At 28.8% G+C, this 16863-nt stretch overlaps 3 protein-coding genes across 4 annotated transcripts in view; 2 read left to right on the forward strand and 1 right to left on the reverse strand.

Annotated features, from left to right (window-relative positions):
• Window positions 1-16863, reverse strand: part of LOC148230562 (uncharacterized) — a 243250-nt gene that overhangs the window by 110443 nt on the left and 115944 nt on the right. The window lies entirely within an intron of this gene.
• LOC148230563 (uncharacterized) lies at window positions 611-3051 on the forward strand. 2 transcript variants are annotated; one of them, XM_088194638.1, is made up of 5 exons: window positions 611-725; window positions 2085-2279; window positions 2338-2534; window positions 2599-2768; window positions 2838-3051. In XM_088194638.1, exons 2-5 carry the CDS (start codon window positions 2090-2092, stop codon window positions 3031-3033), a joined length of 753 nt encoding a protein of 250 aa, XP_088050764.1. In that variant the 5' UTR covers window positions 611-725; window positions 2085-2089; the 3' UTR covers window positions 3034-3051. The 2 variants fall into 2 exon arrangements, with proteins under 2 accessions (XP_088050764.1, XP_088050765.1); XM_088194639.1 differs by having other exon boundaries at window positions 695-926.
• On the forward strand, window positions 7986-9166 carry LOC148230564 (uncharacterized). Its single transcript, XM_088194637.1, has 4 exons — window positions 7986-8232; window positions 8291-8484; window positions 8545-8714; window positions 8785-9166. Exons 1-4 carry the CDS (start codon window positions 8037-8039, stop codon window positions 8978-8980), a joined length of 756 nt encoding a protein of 251 aa, XP_088050763.1. The 5' UTR covers window positions 7986-8036; the 3' UTR covers window positions 8981-9166.

Raw genomic sequence — 16863 nt, forward strand, 5'->3', positions numbered from 1 at the left:
AACTAACTAGTGATATCTAGTGTCTCATTTAGTTAGTATGCCTTAAATTTTTTTACATTGTTGTAACAAATTGGGCTAACGCCTGTTATATTACAACGGAATATTTACAATATATAAATAAATATGTATATTTTTAATATCTTATAAGATATTAATAGAAAAATATTATATGGCATACGGAAATGCAAAATTGCTCTAGTATTATTATGATGTACATATCAAATAACAATACATACAATTTAGAATATTTGTTCGAAAATTTCTGCGTAGTCTAAGAATAACTTGTTTTTCTTTAACCCGTGTAAGTGATTAATTAATCCAATTCAACATGTACAAGGTTCGACTATATCAGTAGCAAAATAATATTTTTTATCTAATAATATTTGGACGATAACAACAAACATTATAGATTATTACTTTAAATATAAATATATCCAAGATCAAGATTTTTAACATACAAATGTTACAATTACAATATTCAGCTAATGTTATTACATTAGAAAATATTTTTATTTGACATTTCAATTAAATATTTATTTTTTCTGATATGTCAAATCTAATAAGCAATATATCAATAAACATATATCTATTGCAATTATCTTTTGAAGGTTATACAACCGGTTACTATTTAAACGTGGCGTTACAAACAGCTCATCAATTGGCACATCTCTACAGCGTTTCATAAACGACTCTCAGTAGGCCAGAATCTGTTATCGCAGAAGCGCGTGAGTGGAATATTTCACTTTCCATAATATTTATTATGTTACATTGTGTTGTTGTATAAAAGTGCGCGTGTGTTTACTTTTGATAAATTGAATGTACATACATGTGTACAAAATAATACGGTATTACTTTGTAATGTACATGTAATGTATTGACAAAGTTACCGTATAAAGTTTACGACCGTAATATGTGATATAGTTCGGGTAACAAGTACTTTGAGTATTACAGTTTCATGATATTATAAAAATGTGTATTGAAATATGGGTTTATACTATCCCACAAATGTTGTTAAAGAAGCAACGAACGACCGAACGGATTTTAAATACATACATCTCGTCATATAAATAGTTTTATCAACAAGCTATAGGTCCATCGATGATTTCGACGATTTTTACTTTAAAGAGTTATCTAATGAATCATTGATGCTACTTAGCTGAATATAAAACATCAGATTATTAAAATAAATTGTCTGTTTTTGAGAGTCAATCATAAAAAATCTTACTGTGTGAATAAATTAAGAACGGTGTTTAATTATAATCTTTTAAGAAAAATTCTTAGAATGAATCAATAAGCTGTAAAATTTTATTAAAATAAAATGGAAATTTGATAAAAAAAATTATTACGTAACTATATAAAATTATTGATAATGTGGTGACGTTATCTTATTTAACAAAGATGTCAGCTTTTATAAAAAAATCGTTAAATTTTAAGCTGAGCCATAGTAATAGTACCTATACAACTAAATGTAACTGTAAATTACAATAAAATATATTATTTTTTTAATTTTAGAAAACAACGACTTGCATAAATAGAACGATTCATAACAAAAACCTGAACAGTTTATTGTTCTGAATTTTACTAAGACAAATATTATTATAATTATTGAAATATATTGACTATGGACCTATTCCGTATAATCCGAAAAGTCTAGTCATTTTAACGTATATTTTTAAAAAGAGTGCTATACAAATATTATTTATTTTAACATTAATAGTTTATCCACATTTGTTAAATAAATAATATACTAACCCTTGAGTTTATTTCGAGTTCAAATATTAAAATCATAAGAGCAAACGTTTATATTTTCTTTATTTATTTTCCTCTCTTTCACAGTTTTCCAACCAATCTAACATTTTATTATTTCGTCGGGAAATCGGCGCCTCTGAGCCTTATAGTTGTCAAAAAGTGACGAATATCAATATCCGGACCTCCAGAGAGGCATTGAAAGACAAATCCAATTTTAATAAGATATTGAATATCTGATATCTCTGTTTCTTTCACGTTTTATAATATATCATATCCTTATTATGCTCCATGGCATACAAAAATCAATATTATCTGTATATTTTATATTTTTTCAGACAAGATGTTCTCGACAAAGTGGCGTCGTCCTTCTACGGTCGAATACCCTCAAGTGTGGCACAAATTCGAGAAAACCAGGGATGGGAAAGTATTAAAGTTCACTGTGCAAGACCTTACTGAAGATATGCATATGGATGCTATAGAGTTTATGAATAATTATTATTTGAAAGACGAAACATGGAATATATCAACCGGTACGCAAGTTAAATTAAATTCCCTTATTTTCTTACTTATTTAAAAAATATATTTCAGGAGTTTCTACTGATCCAGCAGCCACTCAATTATTCGCCAAATATCTCTTAGAACAGACTTTTCCGCAAAAAGTGCAATTAGTGTGCCTTTTAGACGACGAAAATGAATCAAAGGAGAATGGTGGAAAGAAGACAATAGTCGGTGTAAATCTCCTGGGTATTTGTTCAAATGATGAAGAGGAAAATTTTGAAGAATTCGTAAGTTAAAATATTATACTATATGTTTATTTTAATACTGCTAAAATATGATTTATATGTTTAGCTAATCAGTGAACCAATAATGGGTTTATTGTCTGCCTACGAAGTTTTGAAACAAAACTGTCCCATCGTCTACGAGAAATACGATGTAAATTTATTCATGAACTCTCTAGGTTTGGGTGTCCACCGGGAGTATAGAGGGATGGGTATAGCTTCTGAAATTTTAGCTACACGGTACAATTTTTTTTTAATATACAAGGAAGTATTATATAATATATTGATTAAATATTCTGAATAATTTAGAGCACCATTATGCAAAGCTGTTGGAATATCCTTGACCATGTCATACTTTACTTCAATCATATCCCAGAAAGCAGCTGCAAAAGTTGGATATGTAGAAGATGCTTCATATTCATACGATGATTTAAGCAAAAACACTGGGATAGAGTTCAAAACTACGACAAAATCAACGAAAATGATGAGCAAAGTAATTAAATAAAATATTTTTTTAGCTTAAGAAGATAGTTTTATTTAAAAAAATATTTTTATTATTAATTAAGAATTTTATTAAACTGGCATTTTACACATAATAAAAAAAGTTTAATAGACCGCTCGTCGCTTGATTATTACAATGACTAATAAAGTTAATGGTTTAATGGGTGTCGTGAACCGGCAGACAGACAAATGTCAATTTACGGAATGGATTACAACGCCCAGGCAGGAACAATTGGATACAACTAGAAATCGTCCAACGATTCGTCAAAGCCCCTTTTGACTTGACCTTGGATTTTAACGGTTAAAATAACCGGTTATTCGATTAACAAATGCGTCGTGAAGCAGTCTGGGTTTAGTGCATTTGAACGTGCATTAGTGCAGACTAAAATTTGTATTACCGTGAAAGATAATAATTCCAAATTCTGCCAAAATAAAAATTGCTTTATTTAAGAAATTTAAAAACAATTTTAATCATAGTAATACATATGTATAATATATCAACATTTAAATAAACATATATAGCTTATAATTATCCATCAAATCAGTTCATAAAAATCGTGAATAATAACTACATATGATTTAATGAATTTATGGAAGATGTTGATAGAATCACTGTGTGTACTTTTACCTAAATTTATTGCCTTAAGTCTTTCTATAAATACTTGATAATGTACAAACAGTTAATCCAATGATATTAAAATGTCACTTGATTCGTAATCTTAAGTGATTTATTGTTATTATTTAAATACAAATAATATATGAAAAGTAAAGCATCTCATTTTAAGATTCATTTTTAATACTTTGAAAACAGAGGTTCCTAACGCGTGGTCCACGAACACCTAAAAAATATATCTAAAAACTAGAAGCTGTTCCCTTGTTATAAGATATTCAATACGTCTTGTAATATTTTAAAACACATTAATGTAAACAATTAGATGCTGATGACATCATAGAATAAATATGATTTTGTAAATCTCTTTTGAAAATTTCAAAGGCCATCGATATTTTATAAATGGTAAGACGTTTCGGTTTGTTCCAAACAAACTTTGATTGAAAATAAAAATATATGATTTTAAATGCATATTAGTTAATATAGAAGCTCTTATAATCATAGTCAATCGTTACTTTATGGACAGTGTTTCATAGTACATTCATAGATTGAAAACATATCCTATTTCAAACGGCCTTGAAAGAAGTTTAGTCAACTGACATATAAGTTTAAGTTAACTAGAATTTTTGTAGGAACCACCCATTTGTATCTGTGTTGTAATTAACGTATGCAACATCCGTTGAAAGAGTATAAAAACAATCGGATTGCTTGTATGTATACTCTTTTAACGAATTAAATGAAGTCCGTTGAATAAAAAGGTTAAAAGAATTAACGTAGTTTATAGGAACCATCCATATTTGTCTGTGTTGTAATGAACTTATACAAGATCCATTAAAATATACATAAAAATGAATGGATTGTTCCGTATATTAGTAAGAGTCCGTGGCCTTCATTTGACTGTCTTAAGTCTGTGTAACAAAAAAAAGGGTAAAAGCCCCTGAATTAACGTATTTTTGTTGAAACTAGCCATTTATGTCTGTGTTGTAATTACCTTATCCAATATCCATTAAAAGATGCATAAAAACAAATGGATTATCTTGTATGTTGATTGGAGTCCGTAACTTTTATTTTACTGGGGAAAAAACTAGAAGCATCTGCTTTAGAACATCCCTTAATTAATGTTTAGGCATAGTCGCCATAAGCTTCAATGCACTTAGTTAGCCTGAGTTTTAAAATTTTAACATTATTGAAACATCACCTGTTTCTTAAACTTATTTAATCAATTTATGGCGACCGTTTGCCACGCCAAATGAGATTACACAGTTTCTCAGAACCATATAATAAAGATAAAGTGGCAAATAAAAGTTCAGTGAGTTTTAAGGTTCATCGACTAGACAAGTACAAAGCAGGTAAAAAGATATTACTGGGAAGAACAGCGAGAAAAAATTCTTACGCATTAAAAGTGCCATTAACCATTACCATTCGGTATTGCGCCACAGCGGCATTATTCTGACCAGTTACATTGTGCATCATATACGTGTCAATTGAAAATTTTCAGGGACTAGATAAAAACGTGCCGTTCGGTGCACGTACGCACAAAAATATATACAAAATTAACAATTTATATCATATTGATATGTGAAACCACAAGTTTCTAGTTGACAAATCAATAACCCTCATGTAAAATAAAAATAATAACAAATTTAAGTACATCTCTAAATGTTAAAAAAGCAAAAAGTTCCACGCATAATTACATAGTGTCTATATCTATACTTTTATTTTTCACGATCTAATTTACTCAAACCAAGCGAAGCTACTTCGACCGTTATCAGAGACTGAAAAAATCAAGAAAGCAGCTGCTTCTCTCTTTACGTCAACCGTGGTACATCAATAACGTCCAGAATCTAGAGTTCAACCCGATCTTTGAAAACGACTGTGTTCCACAAGAATCTATGTGCAGTTACGCAATTACTACGGGTTTAAAAATGGTAGCTAATATTATAATATTTTTAATAAAAAAACTTTGCCATCTATTAAAAAATAAACGCGTGACTGCTAGATAGACACAATTACAATAATATTGTATGTGAACTCACAAAAAATATAAAAGTATCTATTCACTTTAGCGATAAATCAATGAATCAATCGCTTAAACTAAATATTATACGACTTATTTATCAAATCAAAATATACAATTATATTATAAATTTAAGAATAAAAACTTGGTAAATTACATGTTTACATATATTTGCATATGAATATAAAAAAAACATATTATAGTATTGCCGGATACATGTAATACCAAAGTTCAGTAAATAAAGCAATATATTGTTTCAGGTCGTTTACCAATTATAGATTATGTTGTACTAAAATTTATTATACCATAATAATATTTACAAATTTATATATTAATATTGCTTTCAATTTTTATTTACTTAAAATTTTATTATGACAAAAAAGATATAATAGTTTTTTAATAATTATAATCTATATTTTTACTCTACAAATTAATATTTCTATTGAAAGACGTTCTAGGTAGAGAATCCTTTTTTTATATAATTACCTTATTAACAATAAATAGTTTTTGGATTTTATAGCTTTCTTTTAATATTTAAAAAAAATAAAAAAGTGGCAAAAACCCAATACGTTACAACGGGGTAAATCTGTACCAATTGAGTAAGTCAATCAGATATAACAAAGACAAGTAATTATGAACTAGCATACTGAAAAAGTATGAAATTGGTGACATCTTTATTAATAATTATAAATTATTATGTGTAATATAATTTATAACCAATAGATGTCACTAGAGCTGGGCCGGTTTTTTTTACCATACCTTTGGTAAATTAAACCAAAGCACAAATAGTAAACTGACTTAAGCTGTTATTCTACTATTAAGTCAACTAAATGTTTATGAAACTTCATTGCCCTTTTATAGAGAAAAGTTGAAAGGTTTATGAATGTAGAAAATTTTTGCAAATTTGTTAATGATAAAAAGCTAGAAAGTACACTATGTGTTTCAATTTGTAATCTTACAGTCCTAATCGATTATGAAAGTAGCAAATAATCGCAAATATATGAATAACACCTAAATATATTGGCGCAAATATGTTTCAATAAATATCATAAGCATTTAATTACATTTTATAAAAATTTCGTTAAAATTCAGTAGGAAAATAAGTTACTGTAAAATTGATATTGTATTATATTATATATGTAAAAACATATATATTGAATTTCATCGTAATACCTTTTTAATGTGTAATAAATATAACTATATTTCAATATTATATTTTTTTATAATAAATTTGGAACTCAAGTTTCATTTGGATCGGCCTTTTTTTCACAAAACAAAATAAATAAAAGTAAAAAAAAAAACATTTTTTTTCATTTTATTCAATTTTATAATTTTGATTCGCGCGGCTTTGTCGGCGCGAATTTGTCCTGCGCAGCTTTGTCTGGTCCCCAGAAATCACATTCGACAATAATACAACTCGACACGCCAACAAAGATTCGGACATTCAAAACCTCCCATTAAATTTTACCATCTGAACTACATTTTTCTATAGACATATGTTGTAATTTATATGTTGATCAAAAAAAATGTTACTAGCTTTTTTGCGTTTATTTTGGCTATAAAGTTACACTCCTTTTATCTCAAAACCCAAAAATAGCATGATTAAGGGGCGTGGAAAGAACTCAATGACACAGCAGACAATTGTGCATTTTTGGTCTAAAGACGTAAAAAAATGAGCATAGATATTTCTTTCAGTCTAATTGATTAAAATATACATGTTCATCACTCGCATCTCAAGCAAGTAATCAAGTGTTTCATTGGCTGACAAAGTGAAGCCAGAAATTTTAATATATAATCAAATACTATAATTATATTTTTTGTCGTATGTAGTTTTTTTACAACCGATTTTTACAGAAATGTGTGACGTGACGCCTATCTATGTCATATTCAGAAAATTTATTAAAAAAAAAATACTTTTTGTATGTGTATGTATCGTACTAACACTATATTAGTATTGAATTACATAAACATAATATTAAAGTCATTTATAATAATATATGATGTAATCTCTATATGGGTAATTGCAGTCGCGCGTTGTTATAAAAATAATTGTTGTATTATTACATCTTGTTTAAGTATTGACATTGAATTATTATTCATACAACCATGACATAATTACAGATACTCAGTTTTCAATAATTACACAATAATTATCTTGTTATTTGCGTATTGATTATTGAAAAGTAAAAAAATGAACTGATACTATTGTAAATATAACAAGCATAGAGAAAATATTATCATTAAAAGAAGCTATATCTCTACTCCGTGTGACATTGAACTATTTATATCATTCTATGCCTTGCATATATAATGCGATGATTAACACAACACTTCTTCAGTACATTGATAACGTTTGTAAGCGTAACATTTCAAAGAAAATATGTTTTTTACTTCTACGTGGCGTCGCCCTTCCTCCGTTGAATATCCTCATATATGGAATACTTTCGGAAGAACATCTAAAGATGGACGAAAACTTACATTTACAATTCAAGATCTAACTGAGGACAGATATGAAGACATGTTTAAATTAGTAGTTGAACAATATGCCAAGGACGAACCATGGACAATTTCGACAGGTATATATGAATTAATATATTTTAAAACCATTACAAATAATCACATTATTATCCAAAGGGCTATCCAATGATACGATCGGTCTTGAAGTATTCAAGGAATATTTATTAAAATATTGGATGCCACAAAACATGAATATTATATGCGTTTTGAATAAAGAGGAATGTGAGAAACAAGGTATTAAGCCGAAAGTCATAGGATTCAATTTAATAGCAGTTAAATGCAAGACTGATGATCGCGATATTAAAAAATATGTGAGTGATTTATTTTTATTATATAAATTAAAAATGTTAATGGTTAATGTTTATATTTAGTTCAAAAGTGAACCTTTGAAATCATTTTTGGTGGTGAGCGATTATTTTTTGAAATGCAGTCCTGATGTGTTCGAAAAGTATAATGTTGATAAGATTATAACTTCCATTGGATTGTGTGTTGATAGAGATTATAGGCTAATGGGTATTTCCAGAGAAATATTAAAAGTCAGGTATGTTAATTAGAGCAGTTTTTGTTTAAATAAATATTTTACTTTAAATGTATTTTTTATAACATTCTAGAGCATTAATGTGTAAGACTTTTAATATACCAGTAACGATGACATTATTTACTGCAAAAGGAAGCCAAAAAGCCGCAAAGAGTGCCGGATTTCAAGAAGAGAGCTCAATTTCATACGATCAGTTGAGAGAGGCTTCAGGAATTAATTTTCAGTCGAACACAAATGACAGTAAAATGATGAGTATGCTTGTAAAATAAAAAGATCAAGATTATAATAAATATTGTAATATATTATTATACTATTTTAATTGTATTTATATTTATATAAATTATTCACTGGCTTAGTTTTAAAAGTCAGCAGTCGTTTGTGAATAATACGCTTTGCTTAAAATATGTATTTTTTTAATCAAACCATTTTAGTGAATCAAGTAATATTTATTAAATGAGATATACAAAATATTGTACTATAAATCACTATTGAAAATATTCTTATTATACCGACGAAATATTTTTATTACATTTATATACAGTGTAAAAATTTGGACTATATTTTACGAGAAGTGCCTTAATAAAATCTCCAAGTAAATAAAAATTTATTGCGTACTTTGCGAGTCAATCGGAACTCGATACATAATTATGTTAAGTATATTATAATTATGTTAAGTACATTTGTTGAGTACAAAAAATGAAAGTACTCATAATTGCGCACATTTAATACTGAAAACGTAGTATTACATTTTTGTAAACGGAAACACAACAAAGATGCGACAAAGTTTCAGCAATATCCAACGCAATAAATCGCATTTATGGCGAAAACTTTTTTGATAAGAATCTCGATACAATTCTGGGCAAAAATAAATGAAATAATAAAAATAGAGAATATTTACAAAAATCCGAGCATTTCTCAGCGCGTCAATAAAAAGGCATCGGTCATAAAAACTTTAATGAATGACCAAAATAAAAATGTCATTTCGGTCTTCATCGCGGGGCGTGAGTCATAAATCTTGTCCGATTGCCTGAGGGGTTGGTGAGTAATATGAAAGTGCGGCAAAAATTGCGTTTCTCCAAGAAAGGGTTCTTTACCTTTACAAAGAAAATCCAAAGGGTCATATTTCATTTTCAGCGTAAAATTCAAATGAAGAAACGGCACCGCCTGCGGGTACTGCACGGGAAACATTTAAACGTTTCGGCTTGGAAATGTGTTGATTAGTTTATTCAGAACTATCAATGTATATTTATTACATTTTAATTTTTTTGTACCGTGTATTTATTTTTATTAATCGGTTATTAATCTGAGAGGCGTGAGCCCAATGCGTTACAATAGGGTAAAACAGTACCAACTGGATAAGTTAATCAGACCTAATAAATATCTACAATTAAATATTAAAAACCAGACTGAAAGTCTGGAAATCGGTGACATATATTACAGATAATTAAAAATAAAAATTTAATTCATAATTAATAGATGTCACTTTACAATTGGACCAGTTTTTTATTAATAGCATATTTTATAAAATAAAATTTTGAGTCTGATATTCTGGCTCGAACCCGCGACCTTAAATACACAAAATATAACCAGAAGTTATGCAGATTAAATATATTTTTATGCTTTAACAACTACAAGTCCATATAACAATTACCTATGTTTTAAATTCTATGATTGAATATTAATATAATTTCATAATTTTTATTTTTCAATAAAATAAACTATAAATTAATATATAAAAGATACATAAAAATCAATTAATAAAATAAATTCAATAAATTATCTATCTGTTATTATAATAAAAAACTAAAAACCGTCGCAAATTTTATGCTCGGAATGTTATGTAAAATATATAATACATATATTATGTACTTACAGTCTAAAATTTCAATGGAAAGTTTCCGTTTGTAATTAATAATATATACTGGAAACGTAATATAAGTGTTTAGTTAAATTTATTATCAAAATGTCTACATCATAAATAAGTCCTTTCTGCTATAAAACATATCTTTCAGTATAATATTACCGAATGTGGACTGCCAAGCGACGCGACGCTAATCATATACTATCTCAGTCTCTTAGGAAAATCAACACGTTGTGTGACTTTTCCAGAGTATGACTTGACTGAATTTATATTAATAAAATATTTTACATAAAAAAATATTTAAGCCCACTTGCATAAATAAAACCACTGCTTTATAAAATGATGTGTGAATTCAGACCTCTAGCAAGTCAACAGCTTAAGCGCTAGTTTCACAAAAACTTAACTTTAACCAAGTTGAAGATTTATAAAACGTCTATCCGTGGGTTGCGAGTAAATTTTAAACAAAATAAGGGGTCGTAAATAAAAATAGTTTGCACACCACTGATTTAAGCAATGCGTCCAGCTTTTTTTTTGTACGACTTTTTTTATAGCGCATTTAGGTACATCCCGTTTAAATATTGCGTATAAAAAGCTACGGTGGTTTCGCTACTTGCTCAGGTAAAGATGTTTATTTTGTTTTTGGCAAAAGGCCAGTTATTCAACAATGACGCATTTCTTCGCTATTTAAATAATACGGGGCTTAAATAATATAGTATATAATTGCGCCGAACTAAAAATTTTACCGTCATATCGCTAGTCTATTTTTATCTAAATTTTTCAATTAACTACTTTTATTAAAGGATCATTGCCACAAATTAATAAATATTTATTGAAACATGTTTTATGTTTGATTAAATATTTTTTCTATGCTTCAAATATGTAATTGTATTAAAGGATCATTGCCACAAATCATTAAATATTCATTCCAGCATGTTTTCTTAACTCTTACGTATTTAATTATCGTCTAAAGAATAATATTTTTTATCTAGTAATAAAAATATTTGTGAAAATCAAATTTTAATAAAGTGCAGTTTTTTAATAAAAACATATAATATTAACAGATTTGAGTAAAGCGTTATTTAAGTAATAATTAAAATTATGTATTTTTCTTCTAGCAATTTATTTATGTACCATTAAACAATTCTGAAAAAAATATTGCACAGCAGTTAGATAGTTGCTTTAAATTTTGTTAAAAACCTAAATGAAGTTAGAAAATGTATAATATTTGTTAGAGTGAAAATATATCTTACACATAATAGTAATATTACATTGATCATATCATATAATAAAACCTAAACGAGATTTTTAAGTACACCACTTGTTGCGTTAAACAAATAAGAAATAATGTGAAAAAATAGTTTGAGCCAATAAAATAAACTTTAACAAAATCTAACTATCCTAATTGTATTATGTTAATGTCTATTGTTAAATAAATTTAATATAAATCACTGTTTAACCTCTAATTGTTAACTACAGAATTATACTTAATATAAACATATTAAAACCTTTTGCTTTCCTTTTATAAAAGCATTATCATAAATTAATAATTTTATATTATTATCTTATTGTGAAAATGTTAATATTATATTAATTAGTTTACTTATAATTGTAAAAAACTATTATAGTTAATTTAACATAATTGAAAAAATCTGCCAAATAAAAATAGAAATAATATAATAAGAAAATTAATACGTAAAATAAATTTTAATTTTATCATACGTATATTATCAACTTGATAAGTGAAATATAAATTTTAATTATAAACGGTAAATATGATATATATATAAATATACTATAATTATATAAAAATTATATATCAACAGTTAATTGGTCACATTTTTTAAAATTAATACTAATGTTGAATTAGTTATATATAGATATTTTTAACAAGCTTGATTAAAAAATAGCTTAAAGTCAGTTAATAAATCAATATTATTATACCTGTATTAATTATATAATACTTTAAACAATTCATTAAAATAATTTTCAAAATAAAATAATAAACGCTTGCTTCATATCCTGTGCAAAAAGATCAATATATAAATATTTTATTTATACGTAATCAGAATTGTGAAAAAAGTCTGGAAGCGAAATAAAAAAATATCTAAATGAGATTTCTTTCATAGAATAGAAAGATTAATTATCCTGATGTGATATATGTACGTCAACGATGAAATATTGTTACACCGTGCATAGAAGGACCCAAAAGTGAACACTTACAGATTTGTTTTATTTTAAGACTTCATATAATTTAATTTTCTTTCACAAAACAATTTAAATTATATATAATGATCCAATTTTATTGACATAAAATATTGTAGTAGTAATATTGTAGTCGTATCACTGATAGTCACGAGATATTTTTTGTTTTTATATTTTTAACCCTAAATGGGAGTGGAAATAAAATAATTTCAGTTAAGTTATATTAGGCTTTATATGTTTAACTTACTTTAAGTTAAAAATAAATTAAATTTATAATGTGGCAAATGTGGTTCAAAAATTTCGTTCTGGGAATTTTGAGATTGAAGATCTACTTAAGGGCGGGTTGTGAATATATTAACGGCACGCAAACTACCAGAAAAAAACTTGTGTCGCCTACATACAGACATAAAAAAATAGGAAATGTATCACATTGCGTAATAAGGGTACCTCATAAGTTGTCTGAGAAACAGCGTATTTTAAAATTTAAGTCTAAAAAATTTAATTTAAGAATAATTTTTGAGGTGTGTTTTTACTAGAGATGAAAAGTGGATCCTTTAAATTAACACAAGACGTAAAAAGCTCCCAAGTCCAGCCCCAAGATACTGTTATACATTTGTTAGAATATGAAGGGCATAATTCATTATGAATTATTATATTATAGGCAGAAAATTACGACAGACAGTGTTTTTAGCTAATTCCTTTAAAAACAGCTTTGGCTATTCTTTAGACATAGCTCCAAATGACTTTTAGCTCTTTAGCTCTTTTTTTTTTTTTATAAAAGTTTATTTCTTAAATAGACATAGGTAAAATAGCATACAGATATATTAAATGCACAATACTGGTTCATAACCATTTACATTGTTTACAAATTGTTAAGTTATACAATAACATAAAAAGAATAATAAATTATACGAGAATATACTAAATTAAAGGAAAAATACATAAAACCTTTTACAAATTTAAAAAAAAATCCAAAAAAAAAAAAAAAAATTTTGGAAAAGAATGAAGCAGATGAGAAAAACAAATTATACAAAATACATAATATACAAAATAAAACTCATACAAAGGTAAATAAACCTAGCCCTGTAGACCTGAAACTGATGACACTGTGATGAGCTTAACTGCATCAAAGCAATATGTGCTTAGGCATTTTATGTTTGTATTTAAATTTAAGTTTTGCTTTGTCGTAATCACCGATTCTTGAAATTAGTGGGTTTGCGTGGTCTCGCGAGATTTTTTTATAGTATTTTTCGGTTTGATAATAACAGTATTCTTTAATGGTAGGAATTAAATGTTTGGTGTGGAGTTTTTTAAGGTTAGTATAAAACGGTGTATTATAAATTATTTTTATGGCTTTATTTTGAATTACTTGAAGTTTATTAAAATTACTATTACTCGCGTTACTCCACACTGAACAAGCGTAAGTTAAAACAGGTCTGATTAATTGTCTATAGACTAGAATTTTATTTTTTATTGTAAGCGCACTTTTTCTATTAAATATTGATTTTAGAGCCGCAATGGCGCCGAGCCCTTTCGACCGGAGTTCAGTTATATGTTTATTGAATTTTAGTCTGGAGTCCAGGTGTATACCCAGATATTTAACGCTCGCTCTCCATTCAATGTTATGCCCTTGTTCACTTTTAATGGGTGCAGGCAAGGGTTGTCTACGTTTAGTGAATATTATTGCTTCTGTTTTGTCTTGATTAATTTTAATTCTCCATTTCATAAAATATTTTTTTAAGTTTTCAAGGGATTTTTGAAGTTTAACTGCAATAGGTTTAAGACCATAAGAACTAGTAAGGATTGCAGTGTCGTCAGCGTACATTGAGAGTTTAGTATTTTTTAACATTGGAATATCATTAGTATATAGAATGAAGAGAAACGGGCCAAGTATACTTCCTTGAGGAACACCAGCTGGTATTTTACGCGGTGTCGAAAATGTATTATTTAGCGAAACAACATAGCTTCGATTCTTCAGGTAAGACCGTAACATGTGAATAATGTAATAGGGAGTTTCATATTTTAAAAGTTTATACATTAATCCATCATGCCATACTGTATCAAAAGCCTTTTCCATATCTAATAATAAAAGACCAGAACTTTTTTTCATATTAAAATCGGCAGATATGTGCTCTGTTAATCTATTAAGTTGATGCGTAGTCGAGTGATTTTCGCGGAAACCAAATTGCTCATTAATGAGTTTGCTATTAAGAGATTCCTTTAATCGAGATAATATAATTTTTTCAAATAATTTGCTTAATGAGGGAAGTAAACTTATCGGGCGGTAGTTAATTGGTATGTTATCTGCTTTGCCAGGTTTTTTTATCGGATGAATTTTTGCCGTTTTCCAGATTATTGGGAAATATCCAAAAGATAAGCATGAATTAAAAATGTTATTTAAGTACTTAAAGCAAACAAAAGGAAGGTTTTTAATCAATATATTCTCTAATTTATCTATACCTGGAGCCTTTCTATTTGATAATCGTTTAACAATACTAAGAATTTCTGATATGCCGACTTGGTTAATGGATTTTTTATCTATTGGAGTTTTACTAATATCTTTAATTGCCCGGTTTACTTTATTTTGGGTTTTTTGGTCAATGTAATTTTGCGTAAGTTGATAAGATGTAGAAAATGTCTCAGCTAAAATCTCGACCTTCTCCTGAGTCGTGTTAGCTACGTTGTTTCCGGTTTTTAAAGGTGGTATATTTGAGTTTTTATTTTTAAGCGATTTCGTCATTCTCCATAAGGAATTATCTCCCGGTTTCAAAGCTTTTAGTTTACGCGACCACGAAGCGTTTTTGATGTTTTGAATTTGAACGCGAATTTCATCAGTTAGTTTGTTAATTAGAATTTTAAGTTGGGGCGATTTATTTTTGTGCCATTGCTTTCTCATATTATTTTTAATTTTAATACGTTTAATTATTTCTGGGGTGAGTTCTATGTTATTCCAAATATTTTTACGCGACGGAATTGATGATATTTTGGCCTGCTCGATCACGGATGCTAAGTAATGAATATCATCGTCAATAGTTTTAGTGTCATTTGAGGTATAATTCTGTCGTTTAATCAATACCCGAGACTCTACTATGCTTCTGAATCGCTTCCAATCAGCCTTTGCATAATTGAAAACGACCTCAGACACCATCTCGACCTCACCGTCCAACGTAAAGAATACTGGAAGGTGGTCCGAGGACAGAGCCTGGATGCAGTGCATGTTTGAAATCCGGGAATTACCCTTGACCAACGTTATGTCCAGAATTGACGGAGTCGTGTGGTTGGTAGGATAATGCGTTGGGGATTTCGGAAAATTTACAGTAGTGTCCGTATCGTGTAAATAATCAAAGATTAATTTACCGGATCGATTCGCACCGGGGCAATCCCAATGCATGTGTCTCGCGTTAAAGTCTCCAGTTAATATCACGGATTCTCCAAGACGAAACACATCATCAAGGTCACCTCGAAGCAACCTGTCACCGGGAGAATTATACCCCGCGACAATTATTATTAATTTATTATCGTGTTTAATTTGTATCGCGACAGTTTCAAGATTAGTCGTGTTTGTTGTAATGCGCGCGTGTTTAATTGATTTTTTTACAAATATCGCGACCCCTCCGCCTGGCCTTGAGAGACGGTCCCTCCGGAGGCAGACAAAGTTCGGTATAAAAACGTTGACGTGTGGTTTGAGGTAAGATTCGGTGATTACGACAATATCAATTTTGTACTCACTGATCAGCAGTTCCAGTTCTCCAGTTTTATTTCGGAATCCGCGTGAATTCCACGTCAAAACGTTGAGCCCCACCTTAGAAGAGCACATCGAGATATTCGACCATCATCAAGGCGATCTCCATTTTGCTGGCACACTTTCCAGCCTTGGTCCTGATTTCTTGAAGGACGAGCAACATCCTGCGTAGCTCTGAAGTTGGCATTGTGTCTGAGAGGGGCTCCTCAGGCTGCCTGGTTTGGGGACGTTGTGGCGCCTTGTTTATTGGTGCTGGTGCGGCGCCAACCTGGGCGTTCCATGAAGTGGCTGATGAGATCACTGCTGGGGTGGTTGAGGTTTTTATCAACGCTGGTTTCGTTGGTTTC

This window comes from Plectrocnemia conspersa, unplaced genomic scaffold, assembly GCF_051122295.1.
Source record: "Plectrocnemia conspersa isolate PC_06_02 unplaced genomic scaffold, ASM5112229v1 ptg000010l, whole genome shotgun sequence".
Classification (NCBI taxonomy): domain Eukaryota; kingdom Metazoa; phylum Arthropoda; class Insecta; order Trichoptera; family Polycentropodidae; genus Plectrocnemia; species Plectrocnemia conspersa.

What these genes read in the sequence shown, in the direction of transcription:
- LOC148230563 (XM_088194638.1), top strand. Translation starts at nt 2,090, where the DNA reads ATGTTCTCGACAAAGTGGCGTCGTCCTTCTACGGTCGAATACCCTCAA. An exon ending in AGGAAAATTTTGAAGAATTC is followed by an intron (nt 2,535 to 2,598) that starts GTAAGTTAAAAT and finishes TTATATGTTTAG; the next exon opens with CTAATCAGTGAACCAATAAT. An exon ending in TCTGAAATTTTAGCTACACG is followed by an intron (nt 2,769 to 2,837) that starts GTACAATTTTTT and finishes TGAATAATTTAG; the next exon opens with AGCACCATTATGCAAAGCTG.
- LOC148230564 (XM_088194637.1), top strand. Translation starts at nt 8,037, where the DNA reads ATGTTTTTTACTTCTACGTGGCGTCGCCCTTCCTCCGTTGAATATCCT. An exon ending in ATCGCGATATTAAAAAATAT is followed by an intron (nt 8,485 to 8,544) that starts GTGAGTGATTTA and finishes GTTTATATTTAG; the next exon opens with TTCAAAAGTGAACCTTTGAA. An exon ending in AGAGAAATATTAAAAGTCAG is followed by an intron (nt 8,715 to 8,784) that starts GTATGTTAATTA and finishes ATAACATTCTAG; the next exon opens with AGCATTAATGTGTAAGACTT.